Source organism: Cloeon dipterum, chromosome 3, assembly GCF_949628265.1.
Source record: "Cloeon dipterum chromosome 3, ieCloDipt1.1, whole genome shotgun sequence".
In the NCBI taxonomy this organism is placed as follows: domain Eukaryota; kingdom Metazoa; phylum Arthropoda; class Insecta; order Ephemeroptera; family Baetidae; genus Cloeon; species Cloeon dipterum.
Window position 1 is genome coordinate 16,700,093 of NC_088788.1, and position 14,976 is coordinate 16,715,068.

Here is a 14,976-nt window from a genome sequence, read left to right on the forward strand (position 1 = left end):
ATTAAGTAATAACTGGATACAATAATGTCATTTTGTAAGATTAAAGATGATAGCTTAGATATTATTTTCTTCCTGTTTTGATTTCAGTATTCCTTGACCTTGTTGAATGCCTGGCATTCCAATCAATGTTCTTGATGGTGTTAAGGCAACGGGAAAAGCCCGCATTCATTTATCTATGTTATTCGATCTGCAATTTTGTTGGTATTTTAGCAGCGTAAAGTTCTGACAAATTTTCTTGACGCTCGGGGAAAAATTCTTAGAGAGTTTCAAATACGTTGGAGGGCAGTAAACGTATAAAATTATTGTTCATAGAATATTGGACGGAGAAATCCGAGATCTTTCCTATACATTTCTCATCTTTGAACCCCGAAAGCAATTTCCCAGTCCTCTCTGAAATCCTAGCAGATTATACTAAAAAAGACCCCACAGAATGGCATACAAATATTTGAGCGATGATCCTGATTTTCACCTTTACGACAAAGTAATGGATGAAACAACTGATTTGTCAGGATCTTTGAGAATTGGCCGTAACCAATATGCTTTTCGAATTTTCTATGATTTATGAATTTACGAAATATAGATGTAGCTTATTTCGCGCAAAAATATCCTTTTATCAAAAAGTCCATACATATTGAAGATAGAAAACGTCTAAGCCAATAATTTTAGTCAGAATGTCTCGTCTCGTAGAAAGTGCAATTTATTGGGTGAATTCCACGCTTGTTTCAGATAATTTGATGGATACACTTTAACCAGTGAAATTATTTTAAGGCAAATTTCGGGTCCTGTGATGCGCCAAAAGCCACCGCAATGTTGAATTAATTGCGTCCTTAGGCGGTCCAAAATAATATAAAAATATTTTGTAAAATTCTGCTTTCTTTATGCTCTACCAAGACTTATGATTTATTTTCTATTTAATTCTATAATTTTGTGTATTGACATGCAAGAATAAACAAGAATAATTCATAAATATTTGACTACCATGAAAATAGCTTGGCTGCCTGTTGGGTCAGCATCAGCACTCACCTCAAAACCGGACAGTTTCGCCATTTTATTTGAATGGTAAAACATTGTAAATTTAATGTACAATAGAAAGAAATTTTAGTGATGTCGTCAAAATAAAAAAAACTGATTATTATAGATTTAAGCTGTTTTCATAACCCCAAAATGATTCTTTCTTACCCTCGGATATTGTGGCGAATATAAAATAAAAGAAAATCCTGAAAAATATTTGGTCTGTATCAGTTATCAAAAATTTAAGATTTTATTGAACCCTTTTTTATTGTGAGAAGCATGCTTAGTAAACAAAATTAAATATATTATGCAACGTAACGAATAATAGGAGTCTTGCTCAATGTATTTGATAAAAAGTAGAGTTTTCGCCATCTACTTGAGGGGTTGTGAAATATTTGTATGTCCACTGTTTAAAGTTGAGAATGAAAAGCTTTATAAAATTGTGAAAAGAAGGGACGGATCTAGGTCACTGACCATACATCGATGCCGAATAGCCTGGCTCCAAGCGGGCGATATCATAAACGAGGCTCCTATTCTCGTTATAGTACACTGAGAGCGGGAGAGAGAGAGAGAGAGAGAGATTTTTCATTTTTCATCCTCAAGGAAATTCTTCGACATATCATCCTTGATCGATGTTTCTGAAATGTGAAGAATGACAAAAACTAAAAGCACGTCAACATTCAGGGGATTCTCGTCAAGTTGTCAAATTTTTTTGTTCCCATTCTAACGCGCCAGCAACCGAGAGACAGCCAGCATCGTGCCCGTAAGTTTTATCAAGTCGCAAAATGGACAACATATATACAAAACTGGGCAGCCAAACGGACGTTCAAAGCTTGAAAAGTTTTTCCAATGACTTTGTCATCCGATACTTACAAGCAATGGAGTCAGCCAGGAAATTGAAAAAAGAAGGTGAGCAATTAATATTCTTTTAACAGCTGTGAAAATAAAACAATTTTCTCATTCGCAGGGAGACATGATTTTCACACTTGTCTGGATTCTATATTGTCCGTTCCAGACAAACATTTAAACACTTTAACGAAGAGAGATATAATTCAAATTCTACTTGACTCGGAGACAGAAGAAATAAACTTCAGTCGCATCATGGAAGCAGTATACCATGGAAACCCTTACCACGCGTTTGATTTGATAGTGCGTCTCGTTTCATTATTTAATGTGATCTAATATTTGTTTTATGCAAGTAGGTTCTGAGGAATATCTCGAGCATAGCAACAAGTATTTCTAAATTCACTTACTGCACAGGCGGAGAGGAAAATAATTCATTTCGTCACGAGCAAATTAAAAAAGTGACCGAAGAATTTCTGATGGAAATCTGCAAAATGAAGTCGCTCGGAGTGTTCGAAGTTAACATATTATGTTTTACGCTCACCAACCTGGTGGAGATTTGCAGGAACTTGCGAAATTTGAAAATTTTGAATATCTTCCTCGCATGCGACGAGAAATACGAGTCAGCGAACCGGGAAGAATTAAAAAAATCACTGCGAAAATGTAAAGAGTTTCGCTTTTCTTCAGTGTGGTGCGAGGACCACAAGAATGAAGAGCTTCAGAGAGATCTGACTTGTTACTGTGTTCAACACGTGCCGAAATTGAAAGAAATTGGCAACTACGACTGCTTCACCGACATGACCAATGGAATCATAAACTACGAATGGTTGATGTTCTCTAGACTCAAACGGATTGACATTTCCGTGAATTCCAATTCTGAAACTATTTCTTTAGACGCATTTCCTGAGATCACACATTTAAGAGTAAGTGTTAAAGTTGCAATGGAATTTCGTTTTTTGACAGTGCTAATCGATTTCTGAGGAGAGATTAATAATGTGATGACGGCTTTTGACTTCTAAAACAAATTATTAGCTTTTATGAATTTTCCCAATGAAGGGATGTTTTTTTTAGATATATCAAGAGTAAATCACCTCATACCTTTGAACTATATTTTAGCTCGCCAATTTTGAAATGATCTTGCTTCTCAATTGGCTTAAGACGAAAACATTGACAAATATGAAGTCACTTGAGCTGATCCACCCGCTACACCCTGCACATTGGGAGCAACTCATGATGTACTTTGGGAAAAATCTGAATGCGCTTAATATTGAACTGCCCGCTAGCAATATAGGTGACGTCAGGCTCGCGCACATTGACGCCGAGTGTCCTAATCTGAAAGTGTTGAAGTTACTTCAAATTGACCATTTAAGCCAGGACGCAACTTGGTCGTTGCGCAAATTTAAACAACTAGTAGAGCTGCAAATACAAGTGAAGTAAGAAGAAGGCACGGATTCTAGCTCATTTGGGGCAAAATCAACAAAATTGCCATGAGAACCTCTTATAGTTTGTTTGACAAAGTTTACGCAGATTTACGAGACTTATTTTTAAATTTTTTAACATAAGACACGTATTAGCCCTTAAAAAAGTTGTCTTAAGACATGAGTCAAAATTCCTGTGAAAATTTCAGATTGGTTTTTGTCCTATTAAAAACTAAAAACTAAGGATATGGTCACAACTAAATCTCGGGTTCTTACCGTCTGATCCATTAAGCTCTTTTCGACTTAAAAAAATTGAAGGGAACGATTCTCACGCTACAGTCTATAGCGACTACCATGCATGACAATTTTATTAGTTATTTTGCTCAAAATAAGTTAAAATTCTTTCATTGTTCATGTCCTCATAATAATGAACAAAATTGAGCTTATTCCATTGATTGTAATATTTTTCTAGGATTTCCTGCACTAAACCATCCGATTTTCGGCGGTTAATCGCGGATATCTTATCAGTGCCAACGCTTGAAAAGGTGACGTTGGAGAATATTCCTGTCATAGGAAATTTGGTAGGAATTGCAGCTAAGATCACAACATATTCAGCTCTTTCGCTCAAAATCGTCGAGTTCAATGTGAGTTTAAGAGAGCTTAATCGCGGTGCTGAGAAAAGGGAAGAAATTTCCAATGAAGATAAATGCCAAGAGATACAAGATGCTTTAAAATTGGCACTAAGAAATAACGGTGCCTCCTTCAGGGTTAGCCTCGTGTAATTATGCTTTGTGACTTTTGATCCAAAGCAAAACGAGTCCTATCAATCTTTTATACCATCTGATGACCCACGCAAATCCTTTATTGTATACATTTAATCTCAGAGTTAGATTTATTTATTTTTCATAATGTCTACACTCTTAACTGAAAAATTGATTTTACGTCAATCTAAATTTGAGTGGTGTAAAGAGCGTCGAAATAAATTTTATGACTCTTAACTTATAAATCTGATTGTATATTTTTTCTCCAAAACCCTAAAAAAGCTTTCAGTTTTTTATTTTAATAAATTGTTTTGTCACTGGCTCGAAATATAAATTTTACCACATAGCAAAGCAGGTCACCGTTCAACCATACCATTAGCTTGTGGGTGTTACGCATTAGTGTGAACAAGTTTAATATCTGCTTTTGCAGTAAAGGTTTGAAAAGTCTGCGAGACGAACTGGCGTCCTTGCTCACTGACGATTTTAGTTATAGTTACATTCTTGTAGCTGTGAAGATGCATGAAATATGGAAGGTTATGCAACCTGCTCGATTTCTGAGTCAAGAACGTTGCATATTGATTAGCCTAATCAGTTCTATAGTTTTATTTCGACCATCACCATTCCCTAAAATATGAATTGCTGGTTAAATAGGGCGAAGTTTTAGAGAAAAATTCAGCATTGCCTGATCCCAAGGCTTAAAGTTTGTTGCTTTCTGAGATTCTGGCTCATTTTTTGATCAAGGAATTAAGTAGTAACTGGATACAATAATGTCATTTTGTTAGATTAAAGATGATAGCTTAGATATTATTTTTCCTATTTTGATTTCAGTATTCCTTGACCTTGTTGAATGCCTAGCATTCCAATCAATGTTCTTGGTGTTAAGGCAACGGGAAAAGCCCGCATTCATTTATCTATGTTATTCGATCTGCAATTTTGTTGGTATTTTAGCAGCGTAAAGTTCTGACAAATTTTCTTGACGCTCGGGGAAAAAATTCTTAGAGAGTTTCAAATACGTTGGAGGGCAGTAAACGTAAAAAATTATTGTTCATAGAATATTGGACGGAGAAATCCGAGATCTTTCCTATACATTTCTCATCCTTGAACCCCGAAAGCAATTTCCCAGTCCTCTCTGAAAGCTTAGCAGATTAGACTAAAAAGACCCCACAGAATGGCATACAAATATTTGAGCGACGATCCTGATTTGCACCTTTATGACGAAGTAGTGGATGAAATAGCTGATTTGTCAGGATCTTTGAAAATTGGCCGTAAGCAATTTGCTTTTTTAATATTCCATGATTATACACGTAATTTATTTTTTTTGCAGCAGCAGCAGCCACGGCTCAGGATATATTTGACAAGTTCATAATCAATTTGGGTTTTAGAGAGAGTGTAAAGTGGTCTGAAGTGAGGCCCCTTACTCAACGTTTGATTGATCAGGGCGTCCACACAATCCATTTGAACCGAATCACAGAATTATTTCCTGATGAGCCTGTGATTGCTTTAGAGGTAAGAAGCGGCATTCTTCTTTTAATCAATGCATAATTATTTATCCTCGTGCGCTTAGATGCTGCAGATGATTTCAGCTCAAGCAACCGCCATTTGCGAGTTAACCATCGGTGGAAATATGTGTAGGCGGTATAGGAACATGCATTTAGAGATAAAAACTGAAATCTGCAAGATGAAGAGCTTGAAGAAACTGGAAATCGATAAATTCCACTTCTACGTTCAGGACTTGATAGAGTTTTGTCCTCAACTGCCCGCGCTTCAGTTTATCAAAGTAAAGATCGCCCCTACTGTCCCAGTATTTGAAGACAGGGATCAAGCCAAGGAGTTCGTAGCGAGTTTGAAACACTTGAAGGTCTTCTTTTTTAACTCGATGTGGTGCAGCGATGATACGAACTTCAAATTCCAAGCAGAGCTGACACGATTCTGTATCCTGCGGATGCCACGCCTGAGATTCGTAGGAGAACCGATATTATCTGTTGACATGACGACTGCCATAGAGAATCAGAGAGAAATGTCAAGCCTGCAACACATTTCAATTATTATGAATGATTCTCAGCCTCAAATTGCGACTTTCTGGAAGTTTCCGTATGTCAGGGACCTGGTCGTAAGCGCTTTTTTATCTTATTTTGTGGTATTAATGGAAAATTTTTGAAATAGCTCTTTCACAATTTTCAAGTTCCAGGCTTTAATAAATTTAGTCAATCGGCCATTTTTTCTGAGCTTACGATCCACGAATCTTGCAATTTTAAACCGTTTCGGAAACATGATTCTTAAATCTCAATTTAAAATTGAAATTTGAATTATTTATTTGAAATAAAAAATGATTTAAAATTTCACAGCCCAATACCAATGAAAATAATTAGAGAAATAATGATTATAATAACCTAACCATGTTTAAAATATATTGAATAACTCAATTTTAGAAACATGTAATGATTTGGTGAAAATAATTATTTTAATTCATTTCCAGATCAAATGGGACAAACACAAAGAGTACCCTCCAATGCAGGATTACAATTTGGACTCGATGCTCCAATTCCGTCATTTGAGAGCCTTGCAGTTGAATCACCTTGCGTCTCTTTCCTATATGGAGTATCTGCTTTCACACTACAGAGAAAGACTGGAGGTGCTGAGTGTTGTCTGTGTTAAGAACACAGTGAGAGATATCAGATTCACGATGATTTACTCTCTTTGCCCAAACCTAGAGTTGCTCATCTTGAAAAACATTCCGAATCCAGTCAACGATGCAGCGTGGATCATGAGCTCTTTCAATAGACTCAAAAAGCTGTATTTGAAAGTGAATCGCAGGTGAGAAATTATTATTTTTTTTATTATTACCCAAGTCATTTGCTCGCATTGTTGAGGGAACGCTTTTGTGAGAATCCGCGCGATGTTTTGGGGCTGAATTGCGCCTACGTTTGATTATATTGGATTGCAATGAATCCATTCAGATTTGGGAGAGTTGCGTGTTCAACTCGCTTCTTGCTAGTCTGCATCTTTCCAGCAAACTTGAATGAATTACACGGGACAAATGTCTAGAGTTTCAATAAAAGACCCTGGTGCGCGGGCAGAAACACGAACTGATCCTTTTTGGACTGGGCTTCCTCTGGCCCGTGAGCATATGTAATTGGGGCATGATTTTTTCACGAGTTGTTTGATACTAGAGGGGTCTCAAAAGCGATCAACCGATAACAATCCTTATATTTATTGTTTTGTTCCATATTTTCCAGCGCTAACGACGAGCCAGTTCGACTTTCTGACTTCTTGTTGGGGCCAAACCTTACAGAGGTGACTCTGGATGGCATCACCGTCTCTGCCGAACAACTGAAAGCCACAAACAAACTGATTCTTGACACAGATATGTTGAGCCATATCATCGAATTCAGACTGTTTGTCAATCCGCGTAATGTTACTGAGAGCTACGAGGAAGATTTGAAAAAAGAAGGAATGATACTTGAAAAAACTTTGACTAGTTTACGGCCTAGTGCGATCGTCGTCGTCTTTATTATCTTGCCTATGGTTGGTAAGCCTATGCAAACCGTGCTTTGAACTCTTGGATGCCTCAGAAATGATAAACATTAACAAGTGCCATTAATTTTTTCTAAAAAAAATATCTAGGAATTTTCCGATTATTACAAATTGAGAATTTTCAAGGGTTTCCTGATCGTTTTTGTGAAGGCTTTGAAGATTTTGTAGCGTAAATGAAATTTTAAGAGCCATGTATTAATTGCAAAATATCCATGATATTGACAATTTTTGCTAGAGTTCCTAAAATTATACATATGTACATATTATCTCACGATCTGTCTGGTCGAAAATATCTTATTAGCTAATTCGCAGTTCTTCATACAAAAATTTACCACATATGAAATTTAATTTTATAAATGTAAGCCCTCAGAATAAATTGTATTTTCTTATGCAACAATTTACAAAGTTTTTTTAAAGCATTTAAAAAAGTTTGAATGAATAAATTTCACGAATAATAGAAGTAAGTTGCAGTATGATGTAGCGCCCGCCAGCAATTGTTAATTTTTTATTGAAACCAGCTTCTGCAGCAACAATCACTGCTGTTTGAAAGTTTGATATGAAAAAATAATATTTCAAGCTGTTTAAACATGATTTCAGCAGTACACAATACCAATGATTCTAAGTTTTAATAAAAAATATAATCACGAGAATTTGAAACCGAGTCACTAATAACTACAAAATTAAAAGATACAGATAACATTTTTAAGAAACAGTCGGAACTGTCTAAATCGCTAAAATAATAAGTCGCAATTATTGATTCAAAATAGTACTAAAGATTCAGCAAAAAAACATTTTATTATTTATTTAACATTTTTTCTGCACTTTTTAAATACCAGTAGTAGACCTGATCCAATCAAGGTGTTGTGCGACGTCAGTGTAGACGCCAGGGAAGAAAGGGTTGGCGCAGCCATTGCCCCACGAGGCAACGCCAACCACGGCGCCACCACCAGCCAAGAAGAGGGGGCCGCCAGAGTCACCCTGGCACGAATCGATGCCGCCCTCGAGAACGCCGGCACAGATCTGGTCAGAGGGCACGCCGCCGAAATCGACATAGGTAGCATTGCACTGGTCGTAGTCAAAGATGGGCACGTCCACCTTCAAAAGGACATCAGAGGCGGATCCTCCTTCCTGAATGATAAAAAATATTCTCAAAATAAATAGTTAAATTATTTTTTCACTTTGTTTTGGATATTTAATTTGAATAATTTCGTAATTTTTTACACTAAAAATTTATCATTTCATATATATAAATGAGTATTAAATTCTAATTTCTTTTTGGCCTGTCCACTTTATGGTATTTTAGGTGAAAGATGTCTAAAATATATGTGGACAAAACTTTTTTACCAGTATTGAAAATTATGCTAATAAAGCCTATGTAAAATCTCTCTGGCCTTTGTAATGGTCGTAATGGTTTAAAAAAATTATAAAAAAATCGTTTACATAGCTAAAATGTTTTACTTACGGTTGTGTCGCCCCAGCCAGACGTTGTTGTCAATTCTCCTGTGGCCGGGGTGACTGAGGATAGTGCGGCGGCGGACGTATTGGCGTTGAAGACAATAGGAACGGTCGTCTGCATATTAAAAATCAGTAAATTGTGAATTGCTGAAAACGGCAATCTGACATGGAGGGTAGTGCTTTGCGCGGGTACAAATTTTCAACCCAAACCCGCACCGAACCCGCTTATTTCGTACCGCATCAAAACCGCACCCATGTCTTTTTTCAAAATTTGAACTCGCACCCGCACCAAATCGCACTACGCCAACCCGCACCCGCAATCCGCCATATTGGATTTGCAAAATCTGGACCCGCACCCGCGGGTTTTGCGGGTCAAACCGTTTTTGGTGCTAGCAGGGGGGTCTGTTTTTGGTGCTAGCAGGAGGGTCTGTTTTTGGTGCTAGCAGGAGGGTCTGTTTTTGGTGCTAGCAGGAGCAGGGGGGTCGTTTTTTGGTGCTAGCAGCTCGAGGGCACCGTGGGTTCGTTCCGCTCTATGGATTTTTTGCAACATTTGTATTAAATTTTGAGATGTTTGTACATGGACCACGAGTCCGAAATTTGTAATCTGACTTGTTTTGGAGCTAAGCATTATTAGATATATTAGAGATTATTAAATTTGTTAAAATGCGAAGATTTGTTAGTTATTAGAATCCGCATGATATTAGATATTTATATTCTCATGGGTCGTTAATCGTTATTAAAAAAATGATTTTTAAATACGTTTATATTTAAGAAGGCACTTCAAGTTAAATATAACTTTTAATTAGTGAAACTATTTTATTTTAAACATTATAATAACAAAATACATTAAAATCATCAAGAAATAAATAAAATTTTATCTTATTAAATACTAGTAAAATAAAATCACTCATAATTTTTTTTAATTTTTAGTCATTAAAAATAAAATTAAAAAAGGCTTTTGTATAACTATATTGTTAACAACACAGTAAATTATTAACTTGTTAGTTAATTAAAAATTGTTTAATGCTAGGGTTCATTCTAAATTATAAATCACACATCATGATTAATATAACTATTGATCTGTCACTTCAAAACGAGATTATGTTTTCCAAAATATCATCTTGATCAGATAAAAACTTGGCCCTATTTCTAAATATAACACGATGGGAATTCTCTTCAGGTATTGGATGTCATAGAAGAACGAACCCAGTGTGCCATTGTGAGAAACCATCTAAATTGGCTTGGAAACCGTTTAAAACCATCTATAAAAATATTCAACTTTTTTTGGAACCAAAAATTTTGGAACTCTAATCCCTAGAACTAAAAGAAAATCATTTACCTGCCACAAGGCGATATCTCCAGCACGAGTGAAGTAATTAAAATTTGGGCTTATTGTAATGTTGGCGACCTCGTGCACGGCTCCAGGGTTGTCCTTTTCAAGGGTACCAACAATGATGCGAACTTCACTCGGGCTTAGATTGATTCTACCAAAATTACGGAAAATTTATTTAATAACAATTCTTTCAATGATTTTATTTTATAATTATAAAAATTTAGAGTGATATAGTGATAAAAAAAAATTACGAGCAGTGTGCGGCGGTGAGGATCCATCTGTCTGAGATGATGCTTCCGCCACAGAAAGCGAAGCCGATGTCGTACTGTAGGGAAACCTGCCATGGGATTTCTCCAAGTGCAGCCGGGCTGCCGCCAACGATCTTTTCACCCGCTCTGAAATCCTGCGGGCCATATAGTTTTCGGTTTCGGGCTCCGCCTGAATGATGACAGAAAATGACACGTATCGATCACAGTCCTCAAAACAATCAGATCTACCTAAGGCGAAAGAAACGCAGGCTAGAATGATAACTAACTTGGCGAGCATCTTGAGTGCAGATCTCTAAAGCTCGACCGACTTTTATACGAGTGCGACCAATCGCCATTATCGCGATTGGAATACGTGACGAGCGTCCAACAGCCGCGCAATAATTGGTTCTCTTAATCGAGTTTCACAAAAATCAATTAGTTATTAAAAATTGAGCCCCTTTTTATATAAATTTCATCGGCACGATATACCCTCCATTGTAGAGAAATAGTTAATTTCTCTATTTTGATTATATGATTGTAATTCAACTTCAAAGCGTTCCCTTTTTTCATATTCAGGACAAAAATCTCTCATAGAGCTAATTGAGTATCTTAATTATTTATTTATCTCAAAAACGTAATATTTTTTGCAGGCTGCAAACCAAAGTCAATTCTAATACAAAAAACAAAACAAAGATAAACCACTGTGTCAGCAGTTATCATGATTGGTTTTTTTAATCTATGAGACAGAGACAGGCCTCAAAAGAAAATATGGCAATTTCTTCTGGTAAATGAAAATGAGTAACTTTCGTAAAATAAGATAAAATATCTTGGGTAGGGCTCCAGCGCCACATAAAAATTACTATTGCGCACTCCCATCAACTTTCAAAGAAAAAATAAATGATTGCGAGTCATTGCTGATCGAATTAAAAATATATTTAATCCTTTCCATCTCTGTCAGAAAAAAATATTTTCAAATTCCAACAATATTATAGTTGTTTATTATGATCCAAGACAAATGTACTGTTTTGGTATATTGATCAAACAAGACAAATTAATACATATATTAACACACCTCTTATGTTGCTTAACTTTTTGAGTGATTTTATAGAAAATAATTAATTATGTTGTAATATTTGTCAACATTATTTCAGTCAAATAATTTTCCAGTGCACACAATATAATTGCATAAATAAATATTTCGATTTCACAACCGAACCCTCTGATTATGAGCTAATAATGATATAACATACATTGGCCATTAGAGGTAGAAGGTGTTGAACAGTACGTAGCCTTTTAATTTTTATTTGAATTCGTCTTTAGGTGTAGCAGAAATTTGTTTACTATTTATTGTACTTTGTTTTTGCTCTCGTCACATGCTTTTTGAAAAAACATTATGTTTACAAAATCTGAATTGAAAATCATCAACAATGTTATAGAGTGAGTATAAAACTTTTGCCTATTATGACCACTCTAGTTTATGAAATTGTTTTCGTTTTAAAGACATCACCATCAAGCGTACCCGCCCATTTTCCACTAGCATTCATTTATGCAGTGGCGTCTCAGCACGACGTTTCGTGTTGAATTTTCTCTCGCTACAACCCGCAAGATGATTGCAGATCAGCATGGCTTGACCTGCAGGAGTTGTGGGAAGACATTTCCCACAAAATACAACTGTCGACGCCACTTTAAAGCTGTACACGAGAAGCTGAAGGATGAGGAGCGGCCTTCGAAAGCGCCTCGCAAGAGAAATCAACAAGAAACGGAGGCTTTGTTAAAACCACCACCAAGCAAAAAAGGGAAGAAAAACTTTGAAAAGCCTCCACCGAGCAGTGCGAGGAGGAAAACTGGTACACGACTAAGCAAGGACAAGGGTGAGTTGCCTCCATTGGTCCTACGCAGGAGTAGTAGGATAAATAAGCTTTCAGCGGGGGACAAGGATCTTTCTATGCTGGTCCAGCTTTGTAAGACAACGCCAGCTGCTGCAGCCAAAAGGTGCAGAGGCAGAAAACGAAGTTCAGCAGAGGACATTCAGGAGTTCCCTGCTGAAGCACGGGTCTCCTTGTCCGGGATTCGCAAGAGGACGACAGTGCAGTCAAAAGAAGAAACCCCTTGTCCTCCTCCTGCGTGCAAGAAAGATGAAAAGAACCCCGCTCCTCCTACAAAAGAACTTCCAAGAAGCGTTGAAAAGTGCCAGAAGAAGAATAAATCACCAGCACCAAAAGCAGAAGCTGTCGCACCAGTGAGACGCAGTAGGCGTCTGATCAAGGCGCAACCCCATGGGCAGCTGGCATTTGCGGCAATCCACGAGCCTGAAGTCTCACCTATCACCAAAAGACCGCATGGCGGCACCATAGAATTTTCCAACCCTTGCTTCCCGTTGTACGCAAGGTTATTTTCCGAAGAAAGAAGGGTCACGGATGTTCCCACCACACCGGTAGTGTCTGGCTGGCAGCCGCAAGTGTTTATATGCGACGATAAAGAGTGCAAATATTATAAAATCACATTTGCCTGCGCCTCGTCCTTGAGTTTGCACAAGGCCGCAATGCATGTTAGGAAGGGAGTGGAGCTCATTCCGGACAGTGCTCCAACCTTGCGTTGCAGAGGGAGTGAAACGGCGGATGAGGAGCATCTGCAGATGGATTTATTTGCAGCTTTTGGCTTAATGCCGAAGAAAGACATTTAAAAAACTAGTTAAATATGTAGTTTTAAATGAATATATACAAACATATTTTAATTAAATCTAGTGTTTCTGTTCATAATTTTAGCTTCCCTTGTAATCAGTGAGATTTTTTTATCTGATCAAAACATTTGAGAATAATATTTTGTATGCACCAGAATAGGATATTATTCGTATTCGTTTTGAAACATCATTAGATATAGCAAAGAAAAGGGGAAAGCCGAATTTTGCTATACAATTTCAATTTGCAAAAATTTACTAACGTTTTAAAAATACTGATATAAAAAAATTGATATTTATCCCTCGGTTCCCAAATCCTTGCGTTTGCAATTATCTCAATGAACAATATCGGATGAAATTTTAAAAGTAACAATATATAACGTCTGTGAGTAGAATGCTGTCTGGCATATTTTTTTTACAAATTTTTAAACTCATTTATCGTATTTATCTTTCGGCAGTAGATTAAAATCTGCTAATGGAATTGTTTTTTAACAAAGTAATAATAGATAATCTATTTCTGGCTGCTCAGGGTCGAATTGGCAAAGGGCGGTAAATTAAGTGACCCTACTATGCTCGGATAGCTCCAGTGGGCTGGGAGGCGCACCCCAGCGCTAAGTCATCGTCACTTGCTAGTTTTCGCACCTTTCAAGCGGCTTTAGGGACAAATGTCTGGCATTTCAATAAAATGCCTTCGTGCAGGGAAGTGAAAAGATGGCCACATTGGGCCCAAGCTCCTCTGCGGCCACTTGGGCCACTCATTGTCAGGCACCATGCTATCCGCTCGGCGGTGTTATTAATATTGGGAAGTGCTTAGCAGATGTTCGAGAGAAAAAATAATTAATTGACCATGAAACTAAATTCAGCTCTATTCACATATTTTTCATTTTTATAAAATTGCTACAATTTCCAGTAAAAATATTTTTAAATTTAAAAAACATTTTATTTTTCAATCTATCACATAAATCATAACTTGTGCTTTCCTAGCTTATTATTCGGACGCCTGTTTTTTGGTTAATCCAGTCACGCTTCGGTGTGGACGCCAGGGTAAGGAATGTCGTTGTAGCCGCTTCCCTAAGACACACCAACCCTCGCAGCTCTCCGACGTCATCGCTCTCGCACTCATCGATTACGACCTGAGGCTCACCTGCGCAGTTCTGGTTTGGGACTATTCTTCCCATGAAGGAGTAGTTGTTGTTGCACTCGTCTTTTCCTACGATGAACAAAATGTTGATTTTTACCCTCGGAACACGCTGGGGATCGCCCTTGAGGTCAAATGAGACCATTGTATTGGTTTGATCCGCAAGAACTGCACCACTGTTGGAACGGCAACGTTGAGAGCTTTCAGAATATGTGCATTTTGACATTTAACTCTTTGGAAGCCATCAGGGTGCTAAGGAAACAGCCTGCCATGCCCATAATGTCGTTTTCCATGGAAATTATTTTTGATGAATCTTGTCTTTCCATTAATTTGATGTGTGTTTATATTATAAATTAATGAATTATATACTATTTAATAATTATTTTGACTCATATAAGTAAATTAGCACACGCTGGTCTTGACTGCTTCCTACTCATGTCAATCAATAACAAGTATTGCTTAATAATGAGGAGCCGGCTGGCCACCAAAAAACATATTTTTGCCGGTGTGTGGCTGTCAAAGTTTTACAATAATTGAAGTTTGACAGTGCTAAGTAGA

General features: G+C 37.1%; 1 protein-coding gene across 1 annotated transcript; it reads right to left on the bottom strand.

The window, feature by feature from the left end:
* Positions 1-8,343: 8,343 nt before the first annotated feature.
* Positions 8,344-10,901, bottom strand: LOC135938336 (trypsin-1-like). Its single transcript, XM_065481950.1, has 5 exons — positions 10,853-10,901; positions 10,607-10,793; positions 10,362-10,506; positions 9,030-9,137; positions 8,344-8,695 (listed from the first exon to the last, which is right to left on the bottom strand). The coding sequence occupies exons 1-5, from the start codon at positions 10,899-10,901 to the stop codon at positions 8,393-8,395; spliced, it is 792 nt and encodes a 263-aa protein (XP_065338022.1). The 3' UTR covers positions 8,344-8,392.
* Positions 10,902-14,976: the final 4,075 nt, after the last annotated feature.

Bases quoted from the DNA above. Each gene is read 5' to 3' on its own strand.
- LOC135938336 (XM_065481950.1), bottom strand. From the start codon at position 10,901: ATGCTCGCCAAGTTAGTTATCATTCTAGCCTGCGTTTCTTTCGCCTTA. The intron at 10,794-10,852 runs GTAGATCTGATT...GTCATCATTCAG, and splicing joins CTGCGTTTCTTTCGCCTTAG to GCGGAGCCCGAAACCGAAAA. The intron at 9,138-10,361 runs GTAAATGATTTT...TTTAATATGCAG, and splicing joins GAGATATCGCCTTGTGGCAG to ACGACCGTTCCTATTGTCTT.